We start from the raw sequence: 24,691 nt of genomic DNA, 5'->3' as shown, positions 1-24,691 counted from the left end.
TTTTCTCCTGGCTTGGCTGTGAGGCGGCCTCTTCTCTCTCTTTCAGCAGAGGGCCTCCCTCTTTTCGCTGCCACCAAACCGGTTCTTACTTTCCTTTCCCCCCCTCTCCCTTCTTCTTCAATGGCGATAAAGGGGAGCCCCTGCAGGTAACGCGCGCGCGCGCGCTTTTCCTTGCCTCGGGAGCCGCGGAGTGATTGACAAGCGGGGAGAGCGCGCGCGCGCGCGCTTGGAGGGGGTGGGCTTGTCCTTGGCTCGCTCTCGCAGCTTTGATGCAAGCAAAAATTTACATGCAACCTCTTAAAAACACACAAAAAACAACCCACTTGCGTCGCCTCTCATCCACCCCCATTTCCTATTATACTGCAAATTAATTATCTGCATATTATAGACGCGCAAACTCATCCAGCACCAGTGCAGCTTTCCTACCCATTCAAACAGGCTCGTTTTTAACCCAGGACCTCTGAAGCTTCAGCAAGCGCCGGTCCACAAATCTCTTAAGCCGTATACTAGAAGCAAAAGCGAGGGGCCTTATTTGAGCTCTTAACTCTATTTAAATGGCCAGGAGGACTTGGACAGGAATCCCCTCTCCAGCCCGAAATTGTCCGAATTAGGCCCCCGATCTATTTACAGTGTTGAGTGAGGTTTACTGTCCTATATATGAGATTGCAGTACTAATCCGGATTGCGGGCTCGCTAATATGTGAACACAGTATTGGAAAGGGTAGGGGGACAAATTCGCTGTGAAAGAAGAGGAAGGTAGGAAGTTGCTTTATACCGAGTCAGATCACTGATCTATCTAGTTCAATATTGTCCCCAATGACAGGCAACGGTTCTCCAGGGTTTTAGAAAAGGAACATTCCCAGCTCTACCTGAGATGCCCGGGACCTTCTGCATGCAAGGAATATGTCCTACCACTGAGCTATGACTTCCCCCCCCCCAATGCTTAGCACGCTGGAAGGAATGAAATGGTATTGGTTTCAAGAAGAGCTATTATTATTATTATTATTATTAGATTAGTTTGGGAAGTTGTTATTATTATTATTATTAGATTGCCGTGGGAGGTGCATTTCCTTGGAAGTCAAGTTCCAAGGAAACCACAGAATTATTCTGATTCCTCTGTTCGGATTTAAAAATAAAATTAAGATTAAAGTTATTCCTGCGGAGAATACTCGCTGAAATCAGACTGAGTGGGCATCTTTTCCTACACGACTCTTTAGATATCCTATTCAATGGAGCTTACTTCCTCTCAAAAAAATGTTCCTGTAAGAGAATTGGGTTACTAAGAAATCTGGGGAAAGTTGGCAGGACTCTCCTGCCGAGGTTAAATCCCGCTATATAATGAAATAGCGAATATATAATATAAGTTTTATTGTTGTTGTTTAAGAGTCAGTTCAAGTAAGTATAGTCTGTTTTAAAAGTAACCTTTAAAAAGCAACTTTTAAAAAAGTTATTATGGCTTATTTTAAGATGTAGTGTGGAAGCCCGTCATATTATTCTGAGCTACTCTTGGACACCTCCTCAAGCCAGAAGATCTCATTCTGGAGAGAGAGCGAGCCATGGAAGTGAACGGGAACCGCGCAGTACCACATCTCTCCCATTCACTTCCGTGGGATTCCTATAGGTGACCTTTCCGCGAAGTTTAATTAATTAAAGTTTATTTGTATCCTGCATTTCCACCAGCTAGTTCTTCCAGGCGGTTTACAAACACGTGCTAAATCCATATTGCGCCCTGTGTTATTCGCTTGCTATTTAGCAAGGTGTACTTGCTGCGCTGTAATACAGCATATAGCCTTTATTGCTCTGGTCGTCTGGATGAGCCCCCAGTCTCTCTCCACACACACACGGAGTATTTGAAACAGAGAACTCTCTCCGCCACTCTCCAATTAAACGGCTTTATTGATTTCAACTACTCTGTGGCCTTGTTGTCGAAAATCGCCTCCTGACTTTGAACCAGCCGGGGTTTTTTAAAGTTTTAAAACAATTGTTTTATACTTTCTATAAGTGCCATATGACTTCCTATACCATAACACTGCTATTTTATTTTCTTTCTAATTATTTGTATTTCTTCCAAGCTCTGTAATCTCATGAATTAATTCCTCTCCGCCAAGGCTAACGCCCCGTTGCGCGTTGAAATGAACCGGGCTATCGCAGTGGAATCTAGCACAAGTTCATTTCTGTATGTTTATTTATAGTAAACTTTTTTTAAAACTTAAATGAAACTGGCTTCCAAGTTAAGTGATTAAGATCTCTGTATATAAAATATAACCCAGTGTTTACCATATTTACCGGGAAGCAAGACTCAAACTTGTTTTATGTCAGCTCCACAGAACATTAGTGTGATCCTGTGTGTATAATCTGCACCGTATATGGGAACCACCCGGTCATTCGTTTATTCCGAAGTTCCAGCCATTTATTTTTCAGTAAGTGTTAAGTTAAGACTTCACCTCTTCCCACTCAAAGGAACGGGACTTTAAAAAGTCCTGTGGTTAGATTTGCATTCCCTTGACTTTCCTTAAGTAGAAGGGAACTATTATAGTTCCTTGTAAATTTAATAATAAGAATAGAATTTAATAATAAGAATAGAATAGACTCATATGTCCCAAATACTCAACTTTCTCTTGTTCTTACAGGCAAATTAGAGAGAGCTTCTCCCCCCCTCCCCCCAAACACACACGTGGTCCCTTCCTGCCTGCGCTGCAATCGCTGCTAATAACTCCATAGCTCAGGGCTACTTTGCTAATTGACAGCGAAGCAGCACATTACAAGCATGTGCCTAACCTAGATTTACTATCGATTTGAGAGAGCCTGTGGTTTGTTTGTTTTTTCCGTGGGCGGTGGCTCCAGTTGCTAACGTTATATGTGCCACCCAAATGCCACAGATGCTTTTACTCGGAAGCCAACCCCACTGGGTTCAATGGGGCTGACGCCCAGGTAGGCTTCTGTTTCGGGACTCCGGCCTCGGTTACTTTGAGAGGAGAGTCGTTTTCCAAAGAAAAGACGCCGGGCGGGCGAGCAAACCAGAAGAGGTTGTGGTTCAGTTCCTAGATCGGTTAAACAAAAGTATGGACTATTTTTTTTTAAGAACCCCAAACAGAACTGCAATGTTTGCTGCTCACAGACCCATCCGCTCACACGGTGAGTTTAATGCTAAGTGACTTGGTAATGCTGCACAACATTCATCATAATAATAATTATTATTGTTGTCGTTAATTATTATGAATTATAATGGGTACTCCAAGCAGAACCCATTGAAACTAATGGGCATGACTAACAGGTTCATTAGCTCCTTTGGGTCTACTCTGAGTATATCTCCGCTGGCTACAGCCCGGAGCTGGAGGATCCGGGGGCGCTTTTTGCTGCGGATCTCCATTGGGGAGGTTATATGAGGAAGGGTCGTTCGTGGCTTAGCGGCAAACGGCATGCTCTGTAGGCAGATGGCTCCCCAGTCCAGTCCCCTTGGGATAGGGAAAAATCTGCTCCCCAGACCCCCGGAGACCCAGTGCCAGTAAGAAGAGTTTGGAGGGACCGCTGGTCTAACTCAGCAGCCTAAGTTCAGAAGCCCCCCAAACCCGCGTTATTCCTCGGCGACAAAGCGCCACGGAAAATAATATACGCGACCCATTTTCATTGCGCGGAAGTTCCTTGGAGCTAGGGAGCCGGCGCAGGGCAAGCGGAGGCGTGTCTACTCGGAAGTAAGCCCAGGCACCTTGAATTCCCAGGTGCCGGCGTGCGCGCCGCAGAGGGACTGGCGTGCTGGGTTTTGCTTTGTTTGAGGCTGTTGTCAAAAAGGTTTCCTTCCTGCAACACAGCCACTCGGGCCGTCTCCGGGTCTCCGAGCGCGGCAGAGCTGGGTTACTCTAACCGGGAGAAGAGTATCCGAGCAAACTGTGCAGCTGTGCGAGTGTCTGTGGGCGAGATCCCCGGAGCTCCCTTCGCCCTTGACCTCTGGGTGCTGGCTGCGCTAAGCAGTGGCTGAGGGGCGCCACATATTTTTGCAGACATCCACTCTCCCCTCCCCACCAACTGATTTATTTAAAAGCAAATTTCTCGAGTCTCTTCGCCGCTTACCTTCCATGTCCCGGGTAACGGCGCTAAAATGCATCCTCCTTCGGGCGGCGGCAGCAGCAGCAGCGGAGGGGCTGTAAGGTCTGCGAAGGCCCCCCCCGACGGCGGCGCTGGGCTCGGAGTCCAGCGCAGCGACTGCAACCTCCTCCTCGTCGTTGTCGTCGTCTTCTTCGTCGCCGCCTCCTTTCCCCTCGCGCTCAGCGGCTGAAATCAGAGAGGCGATACTGAACGCGTTGGCCTTGGGGGATAGGGGGCTCGCGTCGTCCATAGGGGGGCAGAGAACCGCCGAGCCCGGCTGGAAACGGCTCGCCCGTCGGGGAGATCAGCGCGCCAGGGCCAGCTGCGCTGGGACGCGCGCGGCGCGCATGGCAGGGGCCCGGCGGCGGCCCGGCGGCAGAAACTGCTGCGGGAAGAGAAGGAGCCGAAGGAAGTTTCCGAAGCGGCTCCCCCACCCCTCTCTCCTCTGCCCTGGCCCTTCCCTCCCCCCCCTTTCCAGCAACCCATCGCCGTTCCCTCCTCCCAGCTGGCGGAAAGCGGCTCCCTGCGCCTTGGCCCAACCCGAAATCTCCCTCCTCCTCCTCCTCTGCCACCTCGCCCCCCCCCGCTTGCCCGCCCGACCCCCCCCCCCGCACCTCGGATCTGCAGCCGGCCTAACCACGTTTACTCGGAAGTAAGCGCCGCGCTTGCTCAGGGAGGTTTACCTCCAGGTAAAGCCCTTAGGATCAAGTGGAATTTTATGTTCTTGCTTTCTCCACCCATTTCTCCCGCATTCTTTCTCTTTCCCCAGCAAGGAATAGCTCAGGGAAATGCTCCTGGTTTCCCCTTTTTCCGGTTTCCCCTGGATTTATTGCGTTTATTTACACCACTCTCCTCCCACCCCGGAGCGCACCTTCCTCGCAAGGCTGAGGGCGCAGCTCCCTTCTCTGTTGCAGATGATTCCTCTCGCTCGCTCTGCGCACCTTCCCGTGGGTGGCGATGCCACACGGACTGGTAAGGATGGCCTTCTGCCCCGCCGCTAATTTCGCATCCTCCACTCTCCGCTTCCTTTGCGGAAACACTACCAGCGACAAACTAGCAAAGAAGAGAGCTATAAATTGGAGAGGATTGTGGCGGCGAGCAGTAGAGCGGGTAGACTGAGTCTCCTTCATTTTTCCAGTTCTCTTGCCATGGCCACCAGAATAATAATAGCAGAAACTTTGTGGGGAGTGTTTGCCCAGGTGTGGAAGGACACCCCAGAATCACCAGCAATTACGTATATAGGAGGAAGCAGCGCAACCCCCTCCCAGAGTGAGTCCAGCCTAGAAGCGAAACAGTCCACTCTGCGGTTGCCCGAATCAAAGAAGGGGGTCTTCTCGCCCCACAAGACCTTGAGAATGAATCCCCTCTTCAGCCGGGTCTATGGGCCGGCACTGAAAACGGTTTCTCCAGAGGTGCGTGTGGACAGATTAGTTCTACCGCGTTGTACTGCTTCGACCTATAAACAGGCCGCACTATTAGCGGTGACCCCACCACACACAAAGACACACATACACCCCAATACACCAATCCCATGGGCTACTGTATCCTCAGATCTCTCTCCCTATAAAGCGCGCGTCGGGTTATGCGAAGCCGCGTTTCTCTGCAAAACTGAACGTTGCGTAAGACAGCAATTACACCTCTATGGCAATTATGGTGAGGAGCCTTGATTCGCACCCCAAACCTCTCCTCCCCTCGCGCCGGAGATGTCATCACCGACCCATAATGTCTGGCTCGAGGCTTGGGGACGAGACACGTACCAGCTTAGTTTGCGAAGGATTGCCAGGGGTGGGTTTTATTTTTTTGCGGTGGGGGGGGGGGGAATACCGCCCCAGATCCAAACAGCACCTGCTTAAAAACTTAAAACACTTTCTCGGGGTGGGAATAAGCTTCGTAGAGACCTAGGCAGAGACAGCTCTTTCCGATCCAGGCTCAGACGTCCAGAGAGGCGCGGGCCACTTTCGGTTTTTGAGGCCTCTGGCCATAATAATCTTTTAAAAAATAGTAAATGACGGCGACGGGGGGGGGGGAGAGAGAAAACATATCCAAAAAGTGCATGGTTTGTATAATCAGCTTATCTGAGAGGACACATTCACCGTGGTCTAATCCTGAGCCATTCCAGCCGTTTTATTGCATTAATATCTAGGAACACTTTAAACTATCTAATATGACAAAGTTCTATATCGGTCAACAACAAAGTCTTTGATCAAATCCCATCTCTTATTTGAATATATTTGAAGCTCTGAGCCGAAAGGATGTGTCATTTTTTGGTTTGTTAAGCAAAAAAAAAAAATTGCAAAAAGTTATCAAATGCTCCCAAAATTTTTAAAAGTGTCTAAATTTGAGATTAAGGTTAAGAGCAAATGGGTCGCCCTTCCTAAAGCAAAATTACTCTAGGAATGAAATATGAACCGAGTATGAATCGAGCTCTCAATCCCATAATAGTCCCAAACTCTTCTACGTTAGTATGATTTTATACCAACAGTAACTGCGGAGTATTTATCACTACCGTTGCATAGTATTCAGAGTAATCCTCTTACAATTAGTAGGGTAGTACAATACATTCTATTAAGAACGTTTACTTGCGGCTGGAGAATGCTTTAAGTGAGAAACCATAATAAAAAGAATTAGCAGTTCTTAAACAATGTTTCCATCTGGATCGAGAACGCTCTCTTGATGCAAAACGGTGATAAACCAGGATGGATACGGAAGAAGGAAGGAATTTTACATGAAATATCCCTTTGGGACCAAAGCTACAGTAAAAAGAATTATGGATCTTTTGTGCAATGCTGAATTCGGAGAAAGAAAGAAAACGTTTTCTGGGTTCCAAACCGTATAAAAGTCATAACTGTTTTGTGAAATCGCAAAACATTCCCAGGTGCTATATCTCTCGGGAGTCCGAAAGCCCGCGAGCCTTTTCTGGATAAAGACATACATAATTTCTGGACTTGCGACCGAGGTACAGAGAGGATTTGTGTCCGTTCACACAAGTCTCCAGCCCTTGTCAGGTAAAGGGGGGGGGAGTTGAGCCTTCAGCGCCGGTTTCAAGGACACCCCGCCGCCGAAAAGACCCCCACCCACTTAAATCTTCGTACCACGGGAGCCTTCGCTCGGCTGCGCACGTCTCGGATCCCTTCCAGGAGGCTGCGATCCTAACCGCACATCCTTGGGAGTAAGCCCCATTGAGTTCAATAGGACTCCCGAGCGAGCTAGGCGCAGAAACACACACAAATACATCTGCTTAACTGGCCAGGTCACCTGCAAAGGCTGCCTTGAAGCGCCGTCCCCCTTTTCTCTGCTGCAACGTTAGAAGGCCAGACGCAGAGAACAGGATCGCTTTTCTCGGCTGCTCCCGGCACAGCACTCCTGCAACCCGATCTGTCCTCCGGCTACAGACGAGCCCTTCCAAGTCCGAAGGGGGGGGGCTGGATAAGCAGACTTTGCCTCCCCCACTGCATTATACCCAAGACCCTTCTCCACATGAGCACCCACGGGAAAAAATAAAATAAACCCAGGCTAGGGCTACTGGGATCTCGATGGGTACGGCAGACACACCATCGCTGCAGGGTCAGGGAGCGCATTGCGTGTTTTGCATAGAGACTGTCTGCAATTAACCACCATTATCATCATCATTAAAGGGAGAACAGCCAAGTGAAACCTCTGAATTGGCATTAATCAGGAAGTTCGACCGCATCACTCCTGGACTGAATCGCGACAAGGGCTTGATGTTACGTTACACGTGCGAACCGGCTTCTCCGTGTTCCGAGAGACGCCTGTGTTATCAGCGACAACTGTCTGCAAACCGCCCCCGGGAATCAAGGGATCTGTGTTCTGCTTCTGACCTCAATGTTTACAACTCCCCCCCCCCCGAAAAAGCACCACTCTCATATGTACATATACTTGTAAAACAGAATAAAACTCCATCTCTCTGATGAAGTGGACCGCAAGCTACGGAAGCTTATGCCATCATAAATCGACGAAGTTTTCGAAGTGCCGCAAGGCTGTTCCATAATAAGGAGCAAAAATATATATTTATGCAGCATATTTTTTTAAAAAATACGCTTAAAATGATGCAGGAGGATTTACTTAACATTAGCAGTCCTGGCCAAGTCAATGAGATCCCTATGGAGTCCGTAAAAAGTGGGCGGGATGTTATCACGCAATGGGTCCCTCGATGACCACGATCGCACGGATATTCCTCCGTGTTTTCCAACTAACGGAGCAAGTCCCACTTTTGAGTAAGCCGCAGAATATTGTTCCAGGTCAGTGGGGGTAGGAAGAGAGTCTAGCTGCCGTACTTTCAACCGGTCCCGTTCATTTTTTTGGTGGACCTGGGTGTGAATTGTGCGGAAGGAACCCAAGGATTGGAAGCCGACGTGTAAGCCGCCATGAGCTCCCGGATGGGGGAAAAGACCGCTTGTTATAAATAGAATAAACAAACGAATAAAATTATGGTTTTTTTGGAAGGGGAAAAAAAAACTTCAACCGCAATTCCGTACTTTATAAAGCCCCTTTTATATCAGTGGGACATATTTATGCGTAACTGTCCCATTGGAATAATAATAATCCTTAGCCTTTTGACTAGAAAGTACGTTTACAAGATAGTTTCAGAACAGGTGATGATCGGATGCCTTAAGAAAATAAGAACTCTAAATAAAACGGATTTATTTGTCTTTCTTTTTTAAAAAAATACAAATCGTGCTTGGGTGTCTATAATTTTACAAGGATTCTCCCCCCCTCCAATGAATAAACAGCACTTTTTACCACACTTTGCCCAGATTCTTTTTTTAAAAGAAGTTCGAAATCCCTATTTTAGGTCTCTCTACCATGAATGACAAAACTCACAACTCTCATGATTAATCCGCCGCTTGAAGAAACAAACCACCAAAACCCACTATTTGACCTTCCTATAATCAATTTCAAATTCCCAGTATCGTTCTGTTGTTATGGCTGATTTTTATGACTCATAATAATATTAGTGTGTCATTTAAATCGCATTAATGCTGACCTCATTTGATCTCAACAAAAATAATATTGCAGTAATAATAATTTAATAATGAACAGGACTGGGGAAGCGGAGGTGTAAAACTCTTCAGCTAAGTCCTACTTAGAAAAGACCCACGGGAATTAATGGACCTAAGTAAGTCCTGTCCATTAACTTCAACAGGTCTACTCTGAGTAGGACTAGCATGAAATACCGCCCACTGAACCTGACAAATTGATCCTTAGCAATAACCCCTTAGAGTTTGTCCACAAGACTTACAACCTTACATACATGTCTTCTCAGAAGACTTACAGCAATTCTATAGGCAACTGACCTTGAACTCAACTAGATTTATGTAAGATATATGAGGTGGTGATGTCTGGGGCTGGGGGTGTTAATTTTTAAAGGGACCCCTGGAAGTTGGATTTTGAAAGTGAATACAAAAAGAGCTGCATTTTGAGAGGGCGGACAATCAGACTCTGAAAGGTTGCTGAGTCTCTTCTCTGTTTCTTCTCCTCAATGGTAATTTGCATTGTGCAAATGTGTGTCTCCCAACCAGCCAATGTCTGCCTCTCTGACTGCAGAAGACCTGGAGGAAATAGGTCACTATGCTTTTATTCCCATTTTACAGATGAGGAACTAAAGTTGAGAAAGCCCGATTTTTCCTTGCTGAACCCCATCCCACAGCCCACTACTATTTATCTCTCCTGCACTCAATGGCTGTCAATTCACTGCCACTCAGTCCTATGTATCAGAAGGAGGTCCCACTGCATTCAACAGAGCCTAATTAAAATGAATGTGCCTTAGGACTGCTACCTGAAGCTATGACCTGACTGTGCTGTGTATGGCCTCAAAAAACCATTAAATGAGTGGTGTGCACTAGTGAAAGAGCTCGGAGCTAGAGTGACAAGTAGCAATCATGTGAGAGAGTTCTGCTTGTGAGGAACACTGAATGCCACCCGGCTCCATCAGGCATGGATAACTGGAGGGCAGTTGTGACTGGTACCCTGGTAGGATGAGAGGCAAGCACATCAGCTGTGCCATAACATTGCGGCATGGCACACTTGCTCTGTGCACGCACAGTGTGGAGCCCAAGTTGGCACTACTGACACCCCCCTTCTTGCAAGCAAGGCAGATGCTCTATCACTGAGATATGGTTCCTTCCCCAAGAAAACCTCTTGATACATCAAGAACACATCTCTCTGTGTGTGTAAGGCCAGAGAAGTCCTAGAAGGTAAGTGAACAGTTATTTAGAAATTTAGAACCTATCTGGCATGTGTGTATCTATCTTACATGTTCTTGGAAATCTCAAAACAGCCAGATTCCAGGGGTTGCAATCCTATACATCCATTGAATAATAATTAATAATAATTAATAATAATTAATAATAATTAATAATAATTAATAATAATAATTTATACCCTGCCCATCTGGCCGAGTTTCCCCAGCCACTCTGGGCAGCTCCCAATCAAGTGTTAAAAACAGTACAGCATTAAATATTCAAAACTTCCCTAAACAGGGCTGCCTTCAGATGTCTTTTAAAGATAAGATAGCTGCTTATTTCCTTGACATCTGATGGGAGGGCGTTCCACAGGGCGGGCGCCACTACTGAGAAGACCCTCTGTCTGGTTCCCTGTAACCTCACTTCTTGCAATGAGGGAACCGCCAGAAGGCCCTCGGCACTGGATCTCAGTGTCCGGGCTGAACGATGGGAGTGGAGGCGCTCCTTCAGGTATACAGGACCGAGGCCTCAATGGGACTTACATCACAAGAGATGGTTGGCTCTCCCAATCAGGCATCTCTAAGATTTACAACCTCCCGGTTGTAAACATACTTACTAGGGTTCTTTGCATTGAAAGGTGAGATATTAAATGTGCTAATATAAAACAAAACGAAACAACAACTTTGCCACCAGATTCCAACACCCCCCCCCCAATGTCTAGTGGTTCGTGTCTACCATTTGATTAGTCCCAGATGACTGTGTTTAACTGATAGGTGAGTATGTAAAGCATGGTCTGACTGTACTTCTCAAATGTCTGGAAGTCAAACCCTTTCTCTGAAAGCTGCTGAACAGGTTTATGGGGAAGACTTCGGATAAAGCAGTTTGTGGATTTTTGTGGTTATAACCCATCCGGTTCAAAATATACCAAGTAAAAGGCCTCTACTGCCATACCTGATAAATTGAACATTATCCTAGATGCTAAGAACATAAAATCAGGAAGAAAAGCCCAGCTTATCCAGGGTCCTGTTCTTACAGTGGCCAATGAGAGGCCTAAGAGAAGATACTCCTAAAGAAGAAGAAGAAGAGGAGGAGGAGGAGAAGGAGGAGGAGGAGAAGGAGTTGGAGTTTGGATTTGATATCCCGCTTTATCACTACCTGAAGGAGTCTCAAAGCGGCTAACATTCTCCTTTCCCTTCTTCGCCCACAACAAACACTCTGTGAGATGAGTGGGGCTGAGAGACTTCAGAGAAGTGTGACTGGCCCAAGGTCACCCAGCAGCTGCATGTGGAGGAGCAGGGAAGCGAACCCAGTTCACCAGATTGCAAGTCTACCACTCTTAACCACTACACCACACTGGCTCTAAACAGAACCTGAGCACCATCCTTGCTTCCTGGTGAGTATGAGCAACTGGTAGTCAGAGGCATACTGGAGGCAGAACATAACTATTATGGGTTTGTAACCACTGGTCGCCTCATCCTGCATTGATTTGTGTAATCCAAGCCATGCAAGTTGGTGGAACATCACTACATCCTGTAGAACGCTGTAGACCAGGGGTGGGGAACCTTTTTGGCTACACAGACCAGATCCTCGTCTCAGGATTGGCTTCCCAAGCTAAATTTGTCAGGTCGGTGGGGTCACCCACCTGTCAATCAAATCACCTGTCAGTCACGTCACGTCACGTCAGCCCTGCCCACCTCTCAAAATCCTTTGCACAGTCAGCTGGCAGTTTGCAAAAGGGCTTTCTACGGCAGTCCTGGGCTTGCATGCACTCCCACTCTGGAGGGAGGCTCAAACCGGAAAGTAGGAGTGCGCTTTGCAAAAGTGCTATTTGAAGCAGCTCCTCACTTCTCCCTTTCACTGGGCGTCCATGGAAGGGGAGAAGAGAAAGTCCCATCCACCAGCAGCCGGCATTACCAGTGCTTTCAGCTGATGGTCAGGTGTGCATGTTTTGGGGGAAATTGTCCCATGGGCCAAACTGCACACCATTGTGGGCCAAGATTGGCCCTTGAGCCTGAGCATAGCCCACTACTTCACTTGCTGTAGTCTGATTTCCTGGATTCAGGCAATTCAGGAGTGCCTGAATTGGCGGGGATTTGGACTAAAGCAGTATCGTTCAAACTAGGGTCTCCAGATGTTGTTAGACTACAACACATTGTGAATTTTCAGTCTGAACTCTTGCAGAAAGAACAAATGCTCTTAATGAAAGATGGTGTGATTTGCACCTGGCAATGTGATCTCAGTCCAGCAATTATTGTGTTAGTCAAGTCGTTAAGAAGTTCAATAAAAATAAGGACTGTTTCTTCATTTCCTCCCCCCCCACCTTTGCTTTTTTAAAAACAACATTCTTTATTATTTGGCACATTTTGCAACATACCAATGAAAAATAGGCTTTGGGCTTCAAAACCATTGCCAAAACGAGACACCCTCACCCCTGGAGGAGATTTGATATCCTAGGGAATAAAATCAAAGTGTTTGCTTTCAGGACAGGAGGTTCACTCTTAGGCTTGGGTTTCTAGCAAGTTAACAGGAGTGTTCTTAAACAGTATGCTTCAGTCTTGGGGCTCCAGGAATTCTTGGACTACAACTCTCATCATCTCCAGCCAGCATAGCCAATGGTCATGGATTATGGAAATTGTTGTCCAACAACATCTGAGGACCCAAGTTTGAGGAGCACTGATTTTGGTTACCTTTGAGGTCCTTTACAATTACATTTCTCACCACAATGGTAACCTTGAATTGACCAATCCAGCCAACATCCTAAATCAGTGTTAAATTATAAACTGCATAGCCAGGGAGGGGATTCACAATACAGTGGTACTTAATTCGTTCCGGAGGTCCATTCTTAACCTGAAACTGTTCTTAACCTGAAGCACCATTTTAGCTAATGGGGCCTCCTGCTGCTGCCGCACTGCCAGAGCACGATTTCTGTTCTCATCCTGAAGCAAAGTTCTTAACCTGAGGTACTATTTCTGGGTTAGCGGAGTCTGTAACCTGAAGTGTATGTAACCTGAAGTGTATGTAACCTGAGGTACCACTGTAGAGACTGACACTTAAAAAACAGTTTTATCAGGAAAGATCAACAAGCATAATTCGTTAGAAAATCTGGGCATCCTTTAAACCAGGACTTAACCTCCTGAACTGTTTTTGGTGTTGCTGCTCAGTCATCAGAATCATAGAACCACAGAATCATAGAGTTGGAAGGGAACACGAGGGTCATCTAGTCCAACTCTCTGCAATGCAGGAAACTTTTGCCCAATGTGGGGCTCAAACCCTCAACCCTGAAATTAAGATTCTCATGCTCTACTGATTGGGTTATGTAGGAGAGGTCTGAAAAAGATGTTGAAATATACGTTCTTTTAAAAAAAACCAGAAGCATTTTTACTTGGTATTATAGGCCAATACATTAATAGGCAAGATGTTAAATTGTTTTTATGCACAACAACAGCGGCAAGAGTATTGTTAGCCCAGAAATGGAAGCAAGAAGAAATTCTGACGAAAGAAGAATGGCAGACGAAATTAATGGACTATGCACAATTGGACAAAATGACAGGAAGGATTCGAAACCTGCGGGACCAGAGATTTACAGAAGATTGGAAGAAGTATATGAATTATTTGAAGAGCAACCGTAATCAACAAATTACGCTAGTAGGACTACAATAAGTTTTGTAAGGAGGAATATACGAAGTGTTACAAAGTAGAAAAAGATAGAGATATTGGTTATGAGTTTGAAATGTAATAGGGAAAATAAGAAATGCATACTAAGAGATTAGATTGGAAAATTTTCAGACAGGACTGATGAAGTCAAAAAAAGTGAATACGATGTAAAAGTATGTTTAATTACTGTTGAAAATGGTATGTTAAAAAAACTAATAAAAATTTATATAGAGAGGGGGGGAGAGAGTGAGTTATGTAGGCGAGGTCTGACATTGTCTGGAAAAGACTAAAGGTTTCTGTTCTGCTCATATGTAAAGTGTATTTTAGAAACACAGGAAGCTGTGTTATATGGAATTAGTCGTCTAGTTCATTTAGAAACATAGGAAACTGCCTTTTTTCTGATTATTGGTTCACCAAGCTCAGTACTGTCTACTCTGACCAGCAGCAGCTCTCCAGGATTTCAGGCAAGGTTTTCTCTCCCAGACCTATTTGGAGACGCTGGGGATCAAACTTAGGACCTTCTGCACACAAAGCAGATGCTATGCTATTGAAAACTACACCCTTTCCCCCAGCTCAGTATTGTCCTCAATGACTTCTTGTTGGGCTCCAGTGCCCATCAGCTGCAACTAGCACAGTCAATGGTGGGGGTTGATGGGAGTCCAATGGCATCTGGAGGCCACAGGCTCCCTATTCCTGCACTAGACCAACAGGCCTAACATGTCCCTCTCTGCTTCACCAACTTCTGGAAAGGAGAACTGTGTTAGAACATATAGTCACAAACACCTCCTTACATATCCTACCCCCAAAAAAACTAAGTACTTTTGAAAATCCAAAGCTCCTGTTGAATGTAGTATGGTCTGTGCCTGAGCATTTGTCATAAAGCCTAGAGGCTCAATGCAGCTGATAAAATATCCTCAAGCTTGTATTTATTGATTAAAGCTTTTGTATCCCACCCTCTCTTGGGACGCAGGTGGCGCTGTGGTCTAAACCACAGAGCCTAGGACTTGCCGATCAGAAGATCAGTGGTTCGAATCCCCGCGACGGGGTGAGCTCCCGTTGCTCAGTCCCTGCTCCTGCCAACCTAGCAGTTCGAAAGCACGTCAAAGTGCAAGTAGATAAATAGGTACTGCTCCGGCGGGAAGGTAAACGGCGTTTCTGTGCACTGCTCTGGTTCGCCAGAAGCGGCTTAGTCATGCTGGCCACATGACTCAGAAGCTGCTCCCTCGGCCAATAAAGTGAGATGAGCGCCGCACCCCTAGAGTCGGTCTTGACTGGACCTTATGGTCGGGGTCCCTTTACCTTTACCTTTATCCCACCCTCTCACAAAATATCAGGGTGGTGTACAGCCCCTTAACAAACCTTTATAAGGCAATGCAGAACAATCAATAAAATAACAGACTGTTCAGGAAAGCTTTTAAACAATTGCATAGGCCTGTTAGTATAAAAAAAGTTTTCAAGGTACACCTGGCAGTCAAAAGCAAGGCTGCCTGTCAATGATGTCCCATGTGTGAGGATGTGCAGCCAAAATCACAAATGCATGATTCCTAGACAGTCACAGAGAGGGGCAATGGCACCATGGAGTTTTAGAACCTGTGTAGAGGGGACTCTGATATCATACCCACAAACCTGGTATCTCCTTTTTTCTGTCACTACACATTATTTTATGTACCTGCAATGGGGGAACTATGGACTATGGATATTTGTAATGTTTAAGGATTATTGGCTGCCTGATTTTCCTCACTGTTTCTGTTGAAGCCTGGCAAGACCTTTGATGTGAGTAAACCTTGTATTTTCTTGTTCACTTAACAGCCTGAAAGTGATTTCTTTATTAAGAGGGGAACATAAAAAAGGGAGAAGATAATCAAAGTCTGCTTAAAGCACCCTTGGATATTCTAATTGTTCTAGAAGGTTATGCAAACTTGTCCTAATAACTTCTAAAGATAAGCGTCACATAGACGGTGATTTTTAACTCTGCTGAATTAGGCATTTGCTTTCTCACGTAAGTGAGAAAAAGGAAGGATAATTACAAAATAAAATATCATCTCCTACTCATCTAAATCCAGCCAGCATCCCAAACTGTGCCTCATCCCTTGATAGACATCTGGCTGCTTCGTAAACAATGCTGAGTTTATAAAGCACCAATACATACTTGGAACCTACAGATTTCATCTCTGCAAACCATCTAAAAAACAAAATGGCTCCAACTCCCAGGGAGCAGATCCCACACACTTTAATAGGATGGGCACCCTCCACAGTAGGAGCCGTCAACATGGTGCTCACTAGATGATGTGAGACTACCACACCTTAGCATTGGCTATGTTGGTTAGTCCTGATGGGTGTTGAAGTTCAACAACATCTGGGCAGTGCCACATTGGCTATTCTCCCATATTGTCACATTGTGGAAGAGAGCAAAATATCTTCACATCAGGGGCCAGACAAAAACCGGACAGATTCCTACAGAGGAGCCAAACAAACAAATTGCCAGCCCCATGCAAATGGGGAGCCCAATCTACATTGCATCAAAGCCTGGCTAGGTTGGAGCGTGGGGGTTGAAACCTGTTCTCCTTATCAAGGTCAACGGTGGGACACCAGCTCGACTCACCACTCCCTTGTTTTTCCCACATGCCAAGCCCAAAATGTCACAAACCAAAACACCCCCATGATTGCATCACTGCTTCAGCTGTTCTTAGGAACCAAGGATATAATAATAAACCTCACCATCGCCTCTGAAGACAATCGAGCATCAAAGACGGTCCACAGTTCCTGACTCATCTGAAAGAGGGAAGAGTTTGAATTGGCAGAGAGGGTGGAGCAAAGGTGGAGGCGAGGAGATCTATGCAGAATCCTGGAAGGGATGTTGGAAGTCATCTAATCCAAGGATCTGCTCAGTACAGTACAAATACATATTGCAACTTCAGCTTCCCTGAGAGATGACTGCCCTGCGTCTAGTTCAGGTGTGAGGAACCTGCAGCATCTAGTTCAGGTGTGAGGAACCTGCGGCCCTCCAAATGTTGCAGAACTACAGCTCCCATCAGCCCTAGCAAGCATCTCATGTACATCGTACCCTTAAAAAGCTCCACATTGCACTTTCATAATAAATAATAGTAAAAAAATTGTTGCTTGACATCTTTTAAGCAAAATAACTAATAGACATTTCCCACACTCAAATTAATAATAATAATAATAATAATAATAATAATAATAATAATAATTTATACCCCGCCCATCTGGCTGAGCCTTTCCAGCCACTCTGGGTGGCCTCCAACAAAATATTAAAATACCGTAATACATCAAACATTAAAAGCAATTTGTTTTTGTGTTTTAAAAAAGTCTTTTATCATAAAGTTGATACATAATAACTGAACCCTGTCAGTAGACCGGTACTCACAAGCTATCTGTGGACAAATGCTAGCTCCCTTGGCCTGAAAGTGAGATGAGCGCCGCACCCCATTGTCACCTTTGACTGGACTTAACTGTCCAGGGGTCCTTTACCTTTACCTTTTACTAACAAATGATTTGGTGTGTGTGTCTGGGGTGTGTGTGTGTACATCTAGGCAGAACAATCAAGAACCGAAACATATTGTGTAGCTTAGAAGGAAGACTGATTGAACTAAATAGGACTTACTTCTAAATAGACACACACAGAATTTCCTCACCAATGCCCTCCTTGTTGATCTGGAGAGCCTGAAAATCTGCATCCTATTTTGTGACATTTTGTCTGGCCTAATAAAGGCATTGCCCAGATGTTGGCCAACAGTTGTATTGCTTCAGTTAACTTGATTAATAATAATAATTTGTCTATGGCTTGCTGGTTTCCCCAGTGTCACTACACTGGAAGGCAAGGAGCAGGCAAGTACAATACTGTCTGCACATTTTTCCTTGTGTCTGTCTTAGTATCTAGAGGATTACTTAAAACACCCACACACACCCACACACACCATGAAAACATCAGAAAAAGGGTTTGCATTCCTCAGACCCCATCATTGGCCCCAGAGACCACAATAAAAATATAAAATGTTGACATTGCCACCTGTTTGAGCGTTGCATAAGTTGAAAGCAAAAACGAAAGCTAGACTTAATTCTCCAGTTAAACCAACAGGACTTTGTAAGTTGAAAGCAAAAACGAAAGCTAGACTTAACTCCCCAGTTAAACCAACAGAACTTTGTAAAGCCAACAAAGGCCGTAGCTCTGCTAAACCAGTGCTTTCCATGTAAGGCTGGGGGACAGTCCCTGCCTGAAACCCTGGAGAGCGACTGCCGGCCAGTGTCAACAAGACTGAAGCAGATGAGCCAGTGCTCAGAATCAGTATAAGAAATTTCCTATGATACTGTCCATAAGAGAAACACGGTTGCATCCCCTAGTACAGGCTTCCTCAAACTCAGCCCTCCAGATGTTTTTGGCCTACAACTCCCGTGATCCCTAGCTAGCAGGACCAGTGGTCAGGGATGATGGGAATTGTGGTCTCAAAACATCTGGAGGGCCGAGGTTGAGGAAGCTTACCCTTGTACAAGAAAGGCCCTCCTGCCTCCTCTCCTTCAAAAAACACTCTAGTTCTTCTGAACACTCTATACTTCTATAAGTGGGTGTTTCTTTCAATATCATTCAGGTGGCCTTCAGGGCAGAAGATGTCCATGCTAGATGATGACACCACACAGGCTGGTGAAGTTCAAAGAGGGAGAGGTGTTAATAGCAGGCTTTCGCCCAGCTAAACACAGTAGCTGCTCTATCAGTTAAATTTGCATACAAGGAAAACAAAACACTGCAATAGTTCTAAAGCATAAAGCATAATCCTTTTGATGATAGCTGGTGCAGATGTATGTGTGTGTGTGTATCGCAGCCCATGCCATCTTAAAAGTAGCTTCCTGCTCCTTGCTCCAGGGAGAATCTCTCTCCTAAAATGCACTTGCCACCTGCAATTTATTAAACCCTTGTATTAAAAATAATAGGAGAAAAAATTACGTCGCCCAATTAATTTTGGGGACATTTCTTTAGTTGATTCATCTGCCGTGAATCAGCTAAGCTGCTGCAACACCAATAATTATAAAAATGTAATTGCCTCTGGTGAAGAAAGAAAAAATTGATACACAGACACAATGCTACAGATCTGAGACGTAACTTTTTATTCTTCTCCTAATAAAGGATACTGTTTTTAGAATCATTGCAAGCAGAATTTAATCTTAGCTGTTTTAACAGCTGTCCAGTTGTTGTTTTAATGCAAAGCTTTGTTTTGTGATGTGTGTGTGTGTGTGTGTGTTTCTATATTGACAATGAACATAACAGCTGTAACATAAAGAGACAGTTTTGCAATTGATTTCAGTGGGGTATGAATAGCAGTCATAAAAGATGGCCGATTTAAGATAGGTTTCTCTACTGCAGTGGAATATAAGCAAGAGTTGCAGCCTTCCACCATGTAACATGTCAAGTGCTAAAACATTCAGTTTGTGAATGGGAATTAACAAATTCTTTTTATGTATAAAACTGGGGGAGATATTATTATTATTATTATTATTATTATTATTATTATTATTATTATTACTGTCCAGGAAAGCTTATCCTACAATAATTTTGCTAGTCTTTAAGGTGCCACATGAATCTTGGCTGCAAAAGACTAACAAGGCCACCCCATGCTACTACCAGTTTGCTACTAATAGTAATGGTAGAAGCTGTCTGGAGCATTTTAAAATCTCCAAACCCTTTTAAAATTTTGTAATCTGTTCAGTCTGAAATATATCATTGGCGGTGCAGGCAAGCAAATAGACTTTATGTATTTTATAAATAATAAGTAAACACAGCTATCAAACTCCAACATAGAGCAAATTCACCAGAATCTTAACTTGAAGTTTTGGAAGACCCACGTGTCTTGGCTGTTCTTTCATTTTGCAGGCAAAAGCTTGGAAGGAAGATTTCAAGTCTTATTCTAGTTACTTAGGTACTTTTTAATTTTTGTTACACCACTCCCCCCATCAGTATTTAGCCAACAGTCTAAAACATAGGTAGGCAAACTAAGGCCCAGGGGCCGGATCTGGCCCAATCACTTTCTCAATCTGAATCAGAATGTTTTACATGAGTAGAATGTGTCTTTTTATTTAAAATGCATCTCTGGGTTATTTGTGGGGCCTGCCTGGTGTTTTTACATGAGTACAATGTGTGCTTTAATTTAAAATGCATCTCTGGGTTATTTGTGGGACATAAGAATTCGTCCATTTATTTTTTTCAAAATATAGTCCGGCCCCCCACAAGGTCTGAGGGACAGTGGACCGGCCCCGGCTGAAAAGGTTTGCCGACCCCTGGTCTAAAACCATGTTTTTGAAGTGATTTCCAATGGACTCACTCAATAGGATACATTTTCCAGTAGGTGACTGAGGACCCTAGGCAAACTATTTAAAGTTGCATCCAACATCACACACCAAGTAGACCCATTGAAATTAATAGGCACGACTGGTTTGGGGCCTTTAATTTCAATGGGTTTATCCTTAGCTGACTAGCTGAGCCTTACTGATTTTGATGCTTCGCCGTGCACATCCCTAAGGCTGGGGCGGGCAGAGTAAACATCATTATACTCTGAATTATTACTATTACATTGACAAAGCAGAAATAGACCCGCGTCGTCCAAGTCAGAAGATGCACAAACTCTCCCACGGAATTTGGGAACAATTTCTTTCCTCCGAAGGCTGCAATCTCATGCCCGCTTTCTTGGGAATAAACCCCCTTGAATTAAAGGGGGACTTCTGAGCAAGACATGCGCAAGATTGCACTCCCCCCCCTTTCCTCCAGAAAAAAAGAGGAGGCCCTCTTAAATCTCCCCCCAACATTTTAACTGGGGTCAGGCAGGAAAGACACCCGAGTTGATCCTCCTTGTAACTGTAGAGCCTTTAAATGGGGATCGCTCGCAAGCCTTCCCTGGGAAAGCGGGCCTCGTTAATGGAGAAGCAGGCCACGCGTGTAATCCCTGGATCAACACGGCTCGCTCTCTGTGTTTGCCACCACCGGGGCGGCAGGAATGGGGCGTTCAATAATCACCTCCCCTTTCGGCAAGCATTCACGGAGCCCACCGTACACAGAAGCTCCGTCAGGGAGCCTTAGCCCCGGGACTTACTGTCCTAAGGCCCCTTTGCAAAGCTTTAGACCAGGAGTGGTCAACTTCCAAGAGACTGAGATCTACTCAGAGAGTTAAAAACTGGCAGTGATCTACCCCCTTTTTGGGGGTGCAGGTCAAAGATGTAGAGCTTTTTTTAGGGGAGCCAAAGTTTCTGGGCTTCTTTGGGGGGGGGGTCAGTGATCTGCCAGCGATCTACCTCAGACGTCCACTGATCTACCAGTAGATATCGCTCTACCTCTTGGACAAGCCTGCTTTAGATCTATATTCCTTCAGCTATATTTCTTCACCGGGTGGTCAACCGGCTCTGCTGTTTTCGGGGGAGTGGGGTGGTTGGGGGCTGGCTCATTCCGCAGCTTTCTGCCCCGAGGGGATCCCTTGACTGTGAGTAGATCCACCGGGATGAGGTCCCGGATCTATGTTCCCCAGCAAAAGGCTACGATTCGAATCAACCGTGCGCTCCAAGCGCATCCCTAATCGGCTGTTCCACAGATTTGCTTATTTCAGTGAGGCTTCTCTTACTTATGTTTTACTCCCGAGTATACCTGCGCTGGATTATCGCCGATTTAGTTCCTCCTTTTAGATTGTAGGGTGGAGACTCTTTTTTTAAGCAGGAACCCAGACAGTGTTTACTTCGCGCGTCTGGTTCACCTTGGGTGCTTGGCTAAGGGAGTGTTGGAAGGATTTAATGTACCTTTAAATGAGCCTTCCCTGAGCCAAACTAATCTCTCCCGCCGCTCTCTCAAGGTAATTGAGCATATAGGGATGTTAACCATTTCCGTCCCGCGTTAGAGCGCCCGGGTTTCAGGTTACCGGACCCGATTCTGGAGGAGGAGCCGCGTTCTAGTGTGTCTCCGATACGCGCACACCTTTTGAAACGCGTCCATAAAACTTGTTGTATTTGTGTTTGGGTGAGGGGGACACTTCCAGAAAACAGATCGAAGAAAGGGGCAGACGAGGCTATACACACACACACACCTATGTCTGCGATCCTATGTCTGTCTACTGATAATTAAGTTACACCGAATTCGATGGGTACAGAATATCTACCCACATTTACTTATTCCTGGGTTGTCTCCAACCAAGTCCTCCTGCCAGCTTGCAGTTCTCAGCTAGATGGACCACACTGGTCTCATCCTGTAATAAGAGAGCTTCCTGGGTAAATCAGCGCTTTACTCAAAACAATGAAGACTGAATCTTGGGGTTTTCTCTAGCTAAGCGCTGTTCGGAGGAGACTCGTTGAAATTTAGGAACCTAAATTAGCCTTGCCCATTAACTTCAACGGTACTGCTATGAACATGACTAGTATTGGGAACGACCCTCTGCATTTAGAGAGAGAGAGAGCATGTCTGTTTGTGTTTACAACTCCGTTCCCGGTTGGGATCAACCCTCACAAAGCTCTCAGCGAGTTCAACGGAGGAGCTGCGTTGCACTAAAGCCCCGAGGGTCAGTTTCACGCGCGCACTTTTTGCACCGAAAGTGAGCCGCGTTGCTGTTTCTTACAACAACCTCTCCCGAAGCCGCTCGCGCAGATTTCGCAGTAGGCATTCCACACCCGCGGTGTGTCTAACAACACGCTTGGGAGCTAAACCTTTTACCATCCCGATTTAATATGCACCCGCAAGAGAGCAGAGAGCTCTAGATCTCCCTCGCGGCTCTAAGCCACCAGGTATTAGCTAAACCGCAACGCTCCGTGCAGGGAATTTAGTTCCTCCGAATCTAGCGGGGCACACTTTGTCTTCAACTCAAGGATTCCGGCTTAAGTGGCCTGCGTCTGGGTCGGTAAGGAATTTGCAAGGGGCCATCGCAGCAAATAATTGCTGCCGCTGCTGCCGCTGTTACTATTAGGTGTACCCAATGATGAGCCTACTCAGAGTAGACCCATTGAAATTCATGAAAAGGACTAACATAGGTCCCTTCTTTTTCAAGGGGGTCTACATAATAAGAAAGCATTTAAGAGACCGACCCTAACCATGTTTACTGGAAGTGAAACCCAATTTATTCCCGCGGAACTCCCAGCTATTCATAGGATCGCTCCGTGAGCCTTATTTTCAGGACACTCCGAGGGGCTTTCTTTAGAAGGATCCTTAACGACCCACAGTCCAGATAAAGCGAAGTGGTTTTATATCTAGTGTTGTGCTCTAAAGCTCGCTCGCTGGAGAGTAAACCCCGCTGGATTGCGCGGGGTGCGGGAGGAGGTTTACTTCCGACCAAACACGTATAGGATCAGCATTAAGAACCATTCGGAGCGCAGTGCTGTACGCGTTTGCTCGACAGAACGTGGGACAGATCTGAATTTGCGCAAAGGAAGAAAATACGCAAGGGAACGTTGTCTCTTTGCCTCCCCCTCTCGAAACATCAACAACAACCCGTTCTTACGGTTTATGCTACCAGCCACAGGTCGCCTCTCTTAAGGAAGCAAGGTTGCGGCAGTGGGGGAGCTGTAGAGATTCTTGTGGTTAATAAAAATAAAGAGATGGAAGACGGAAAGCGCGCGCAAGGATCCGTTGGAATAAAAGCAGATTGTTCGGTAGGGGAAGAGTTAATGGCTCATTTAAAGAAAAGTGGAGGGATAAAGAAATCCGTTCCCCCCCTTCTCCCTCTCCCCAAGGAAAAGATCAGCAATAAGGAGGGATGGAGACTTACAGCAGGGAGAGCCTCGCGGAGGTTCCCTTCGTCTCCCGGCAGCGAGGTCTGCTTCCTCCTGCGAGGCCCGTCGCCAGCATCCAAAGCCCCGGAGACTTCTGGAGAGGTCCCTCTGCGTCTCTCTCTCTCTCTTCTTCGGCTCCTCTCTCTCTCTCTCTCTCTCCGCTCGGGGCCAAGGTGCCTCAGAGGAGAAGCTCTGCCTCCCTCCGCCCGGCCTCCATTGGGTGCCTTGCGCCTCCCTCCTCACCTCCTGCGCGCAGCAGCGAAGGCAAAAAGGGGACCGAGGCTCCGCGTCTGTGCTTCCTTCGCCCTGGCCAGCTCTCCAAATCTTTTGCAGGATTGGCTTGGGAGAAGCCTCCTCCCTGCCTTGCCTCGGCTTGCTGCTGCTGCTGCTACTTCTCTTTATGCGGAAACCCAGTCTTCTGCCTTGATCTCTCAGCCAGCCAGTCCCGCCAGCCCGCGCTGCCAATGGCACAAGCTCAGCAAGTAACCTGGCTGGCTTCCGCTCGTACTCCCCCGCCCCTACTTGTGCCAATGCCTTTTTTTTTTTGACTGAGAGGAAGAAAGTCGACTCTCTGAATCCTATGGAGAGTCTCTCTCCCGCCCTCTTTATTTTATTTTATTTTATTTTATTTTATTTTATTTTATTTTATTTTATTTTATTTTATATTTTTGAGGGAAATTAGGTGGGAGCGTAATTAGAGGAAGTCTGTGAAGTGGGGGTGGGAGACTTGTACCCAACTAAATTTTCCTTACGGGTTGATATGCATGGGCCTAAGTTAGTCATCTCGATTCGTTTCAATGGGTCTACTTTGAGGAGAACTTAGTTGGCGGCAGACCGCAGTTAGGAAAGGAGGATGAAATGGGAAGGGGAACTTAAGAGTGGTGCAGGAAAGAGTTAAGTCCCGAAAGCAGAGGATTCCAGCTAGGATTTTGGATATGGGGCATTTCAGGTAGTTACAGTGTCCGGATGCTGGCGCAGCAGAAAGGAGCAGAACGCTGTTTTCTG

The 24,691-nt window shown here is 45.9% G+C and overlaps 1 protein-coding gene across 3 annotated transcripts in view; it reads right to left on the bottom strand.

The window, feature by feature from the left end:
- The window catches only part of TBX1 (T-box transcription factor 1), a 66,716-nt gene extending 42,526 nt beyond the window's left edge, over positions 1 to 24,190 (bottom strand). The window contains exons 1-2 of one of the 3 annotated variants that reach the window (XM_053369264.1): positions 23,683 to 24,190; positions 4,068 to 4,268 (exon numbers count right to left, since the gene is read on the bottom strand). In XM_053369264.1, coding sequence (XP_053225239.1) covers positions 4,068 to 4,101 — 34 coding nt within the window. In that variant the 5' untranslated portion in view covers positions 4,102 to 4,268; positions 23,683 to 24,190. Of the gene's footprint in view, positions 1 to 4,067; positions 4,502 to 23,682 lie in introns of those variants that run through there. The other 2 variants (XM_053369262.1, XM_053369263.1) reach the window with 2 other exon arrangements.
- Positions 24,191 to 24,691: the final 501 nt, after the last annotated feature.

The sequence above is a fragment of the Podarcis raffonei genome, chromosome 16 (genome assembly GCF_027172205.1).
Source record: "Podarcis raffonei isolate rPodRaf1 chromosome 16, rPodRaf1.pri, whole genome shotgun sequence".
Classification (NCBI taxonomy): domain Eukaryota; kingdom Metazoa; phylum Chordata; class Lepidosauria; order Squamata; family Lacertidae; genus Podarcis; species Podarcis raffonei.
The sequence above is the reverse complement of the archived record's forward strand: the minus strand, read 5'-3'. Positions and strand labels throughout refer to the sequence as shown.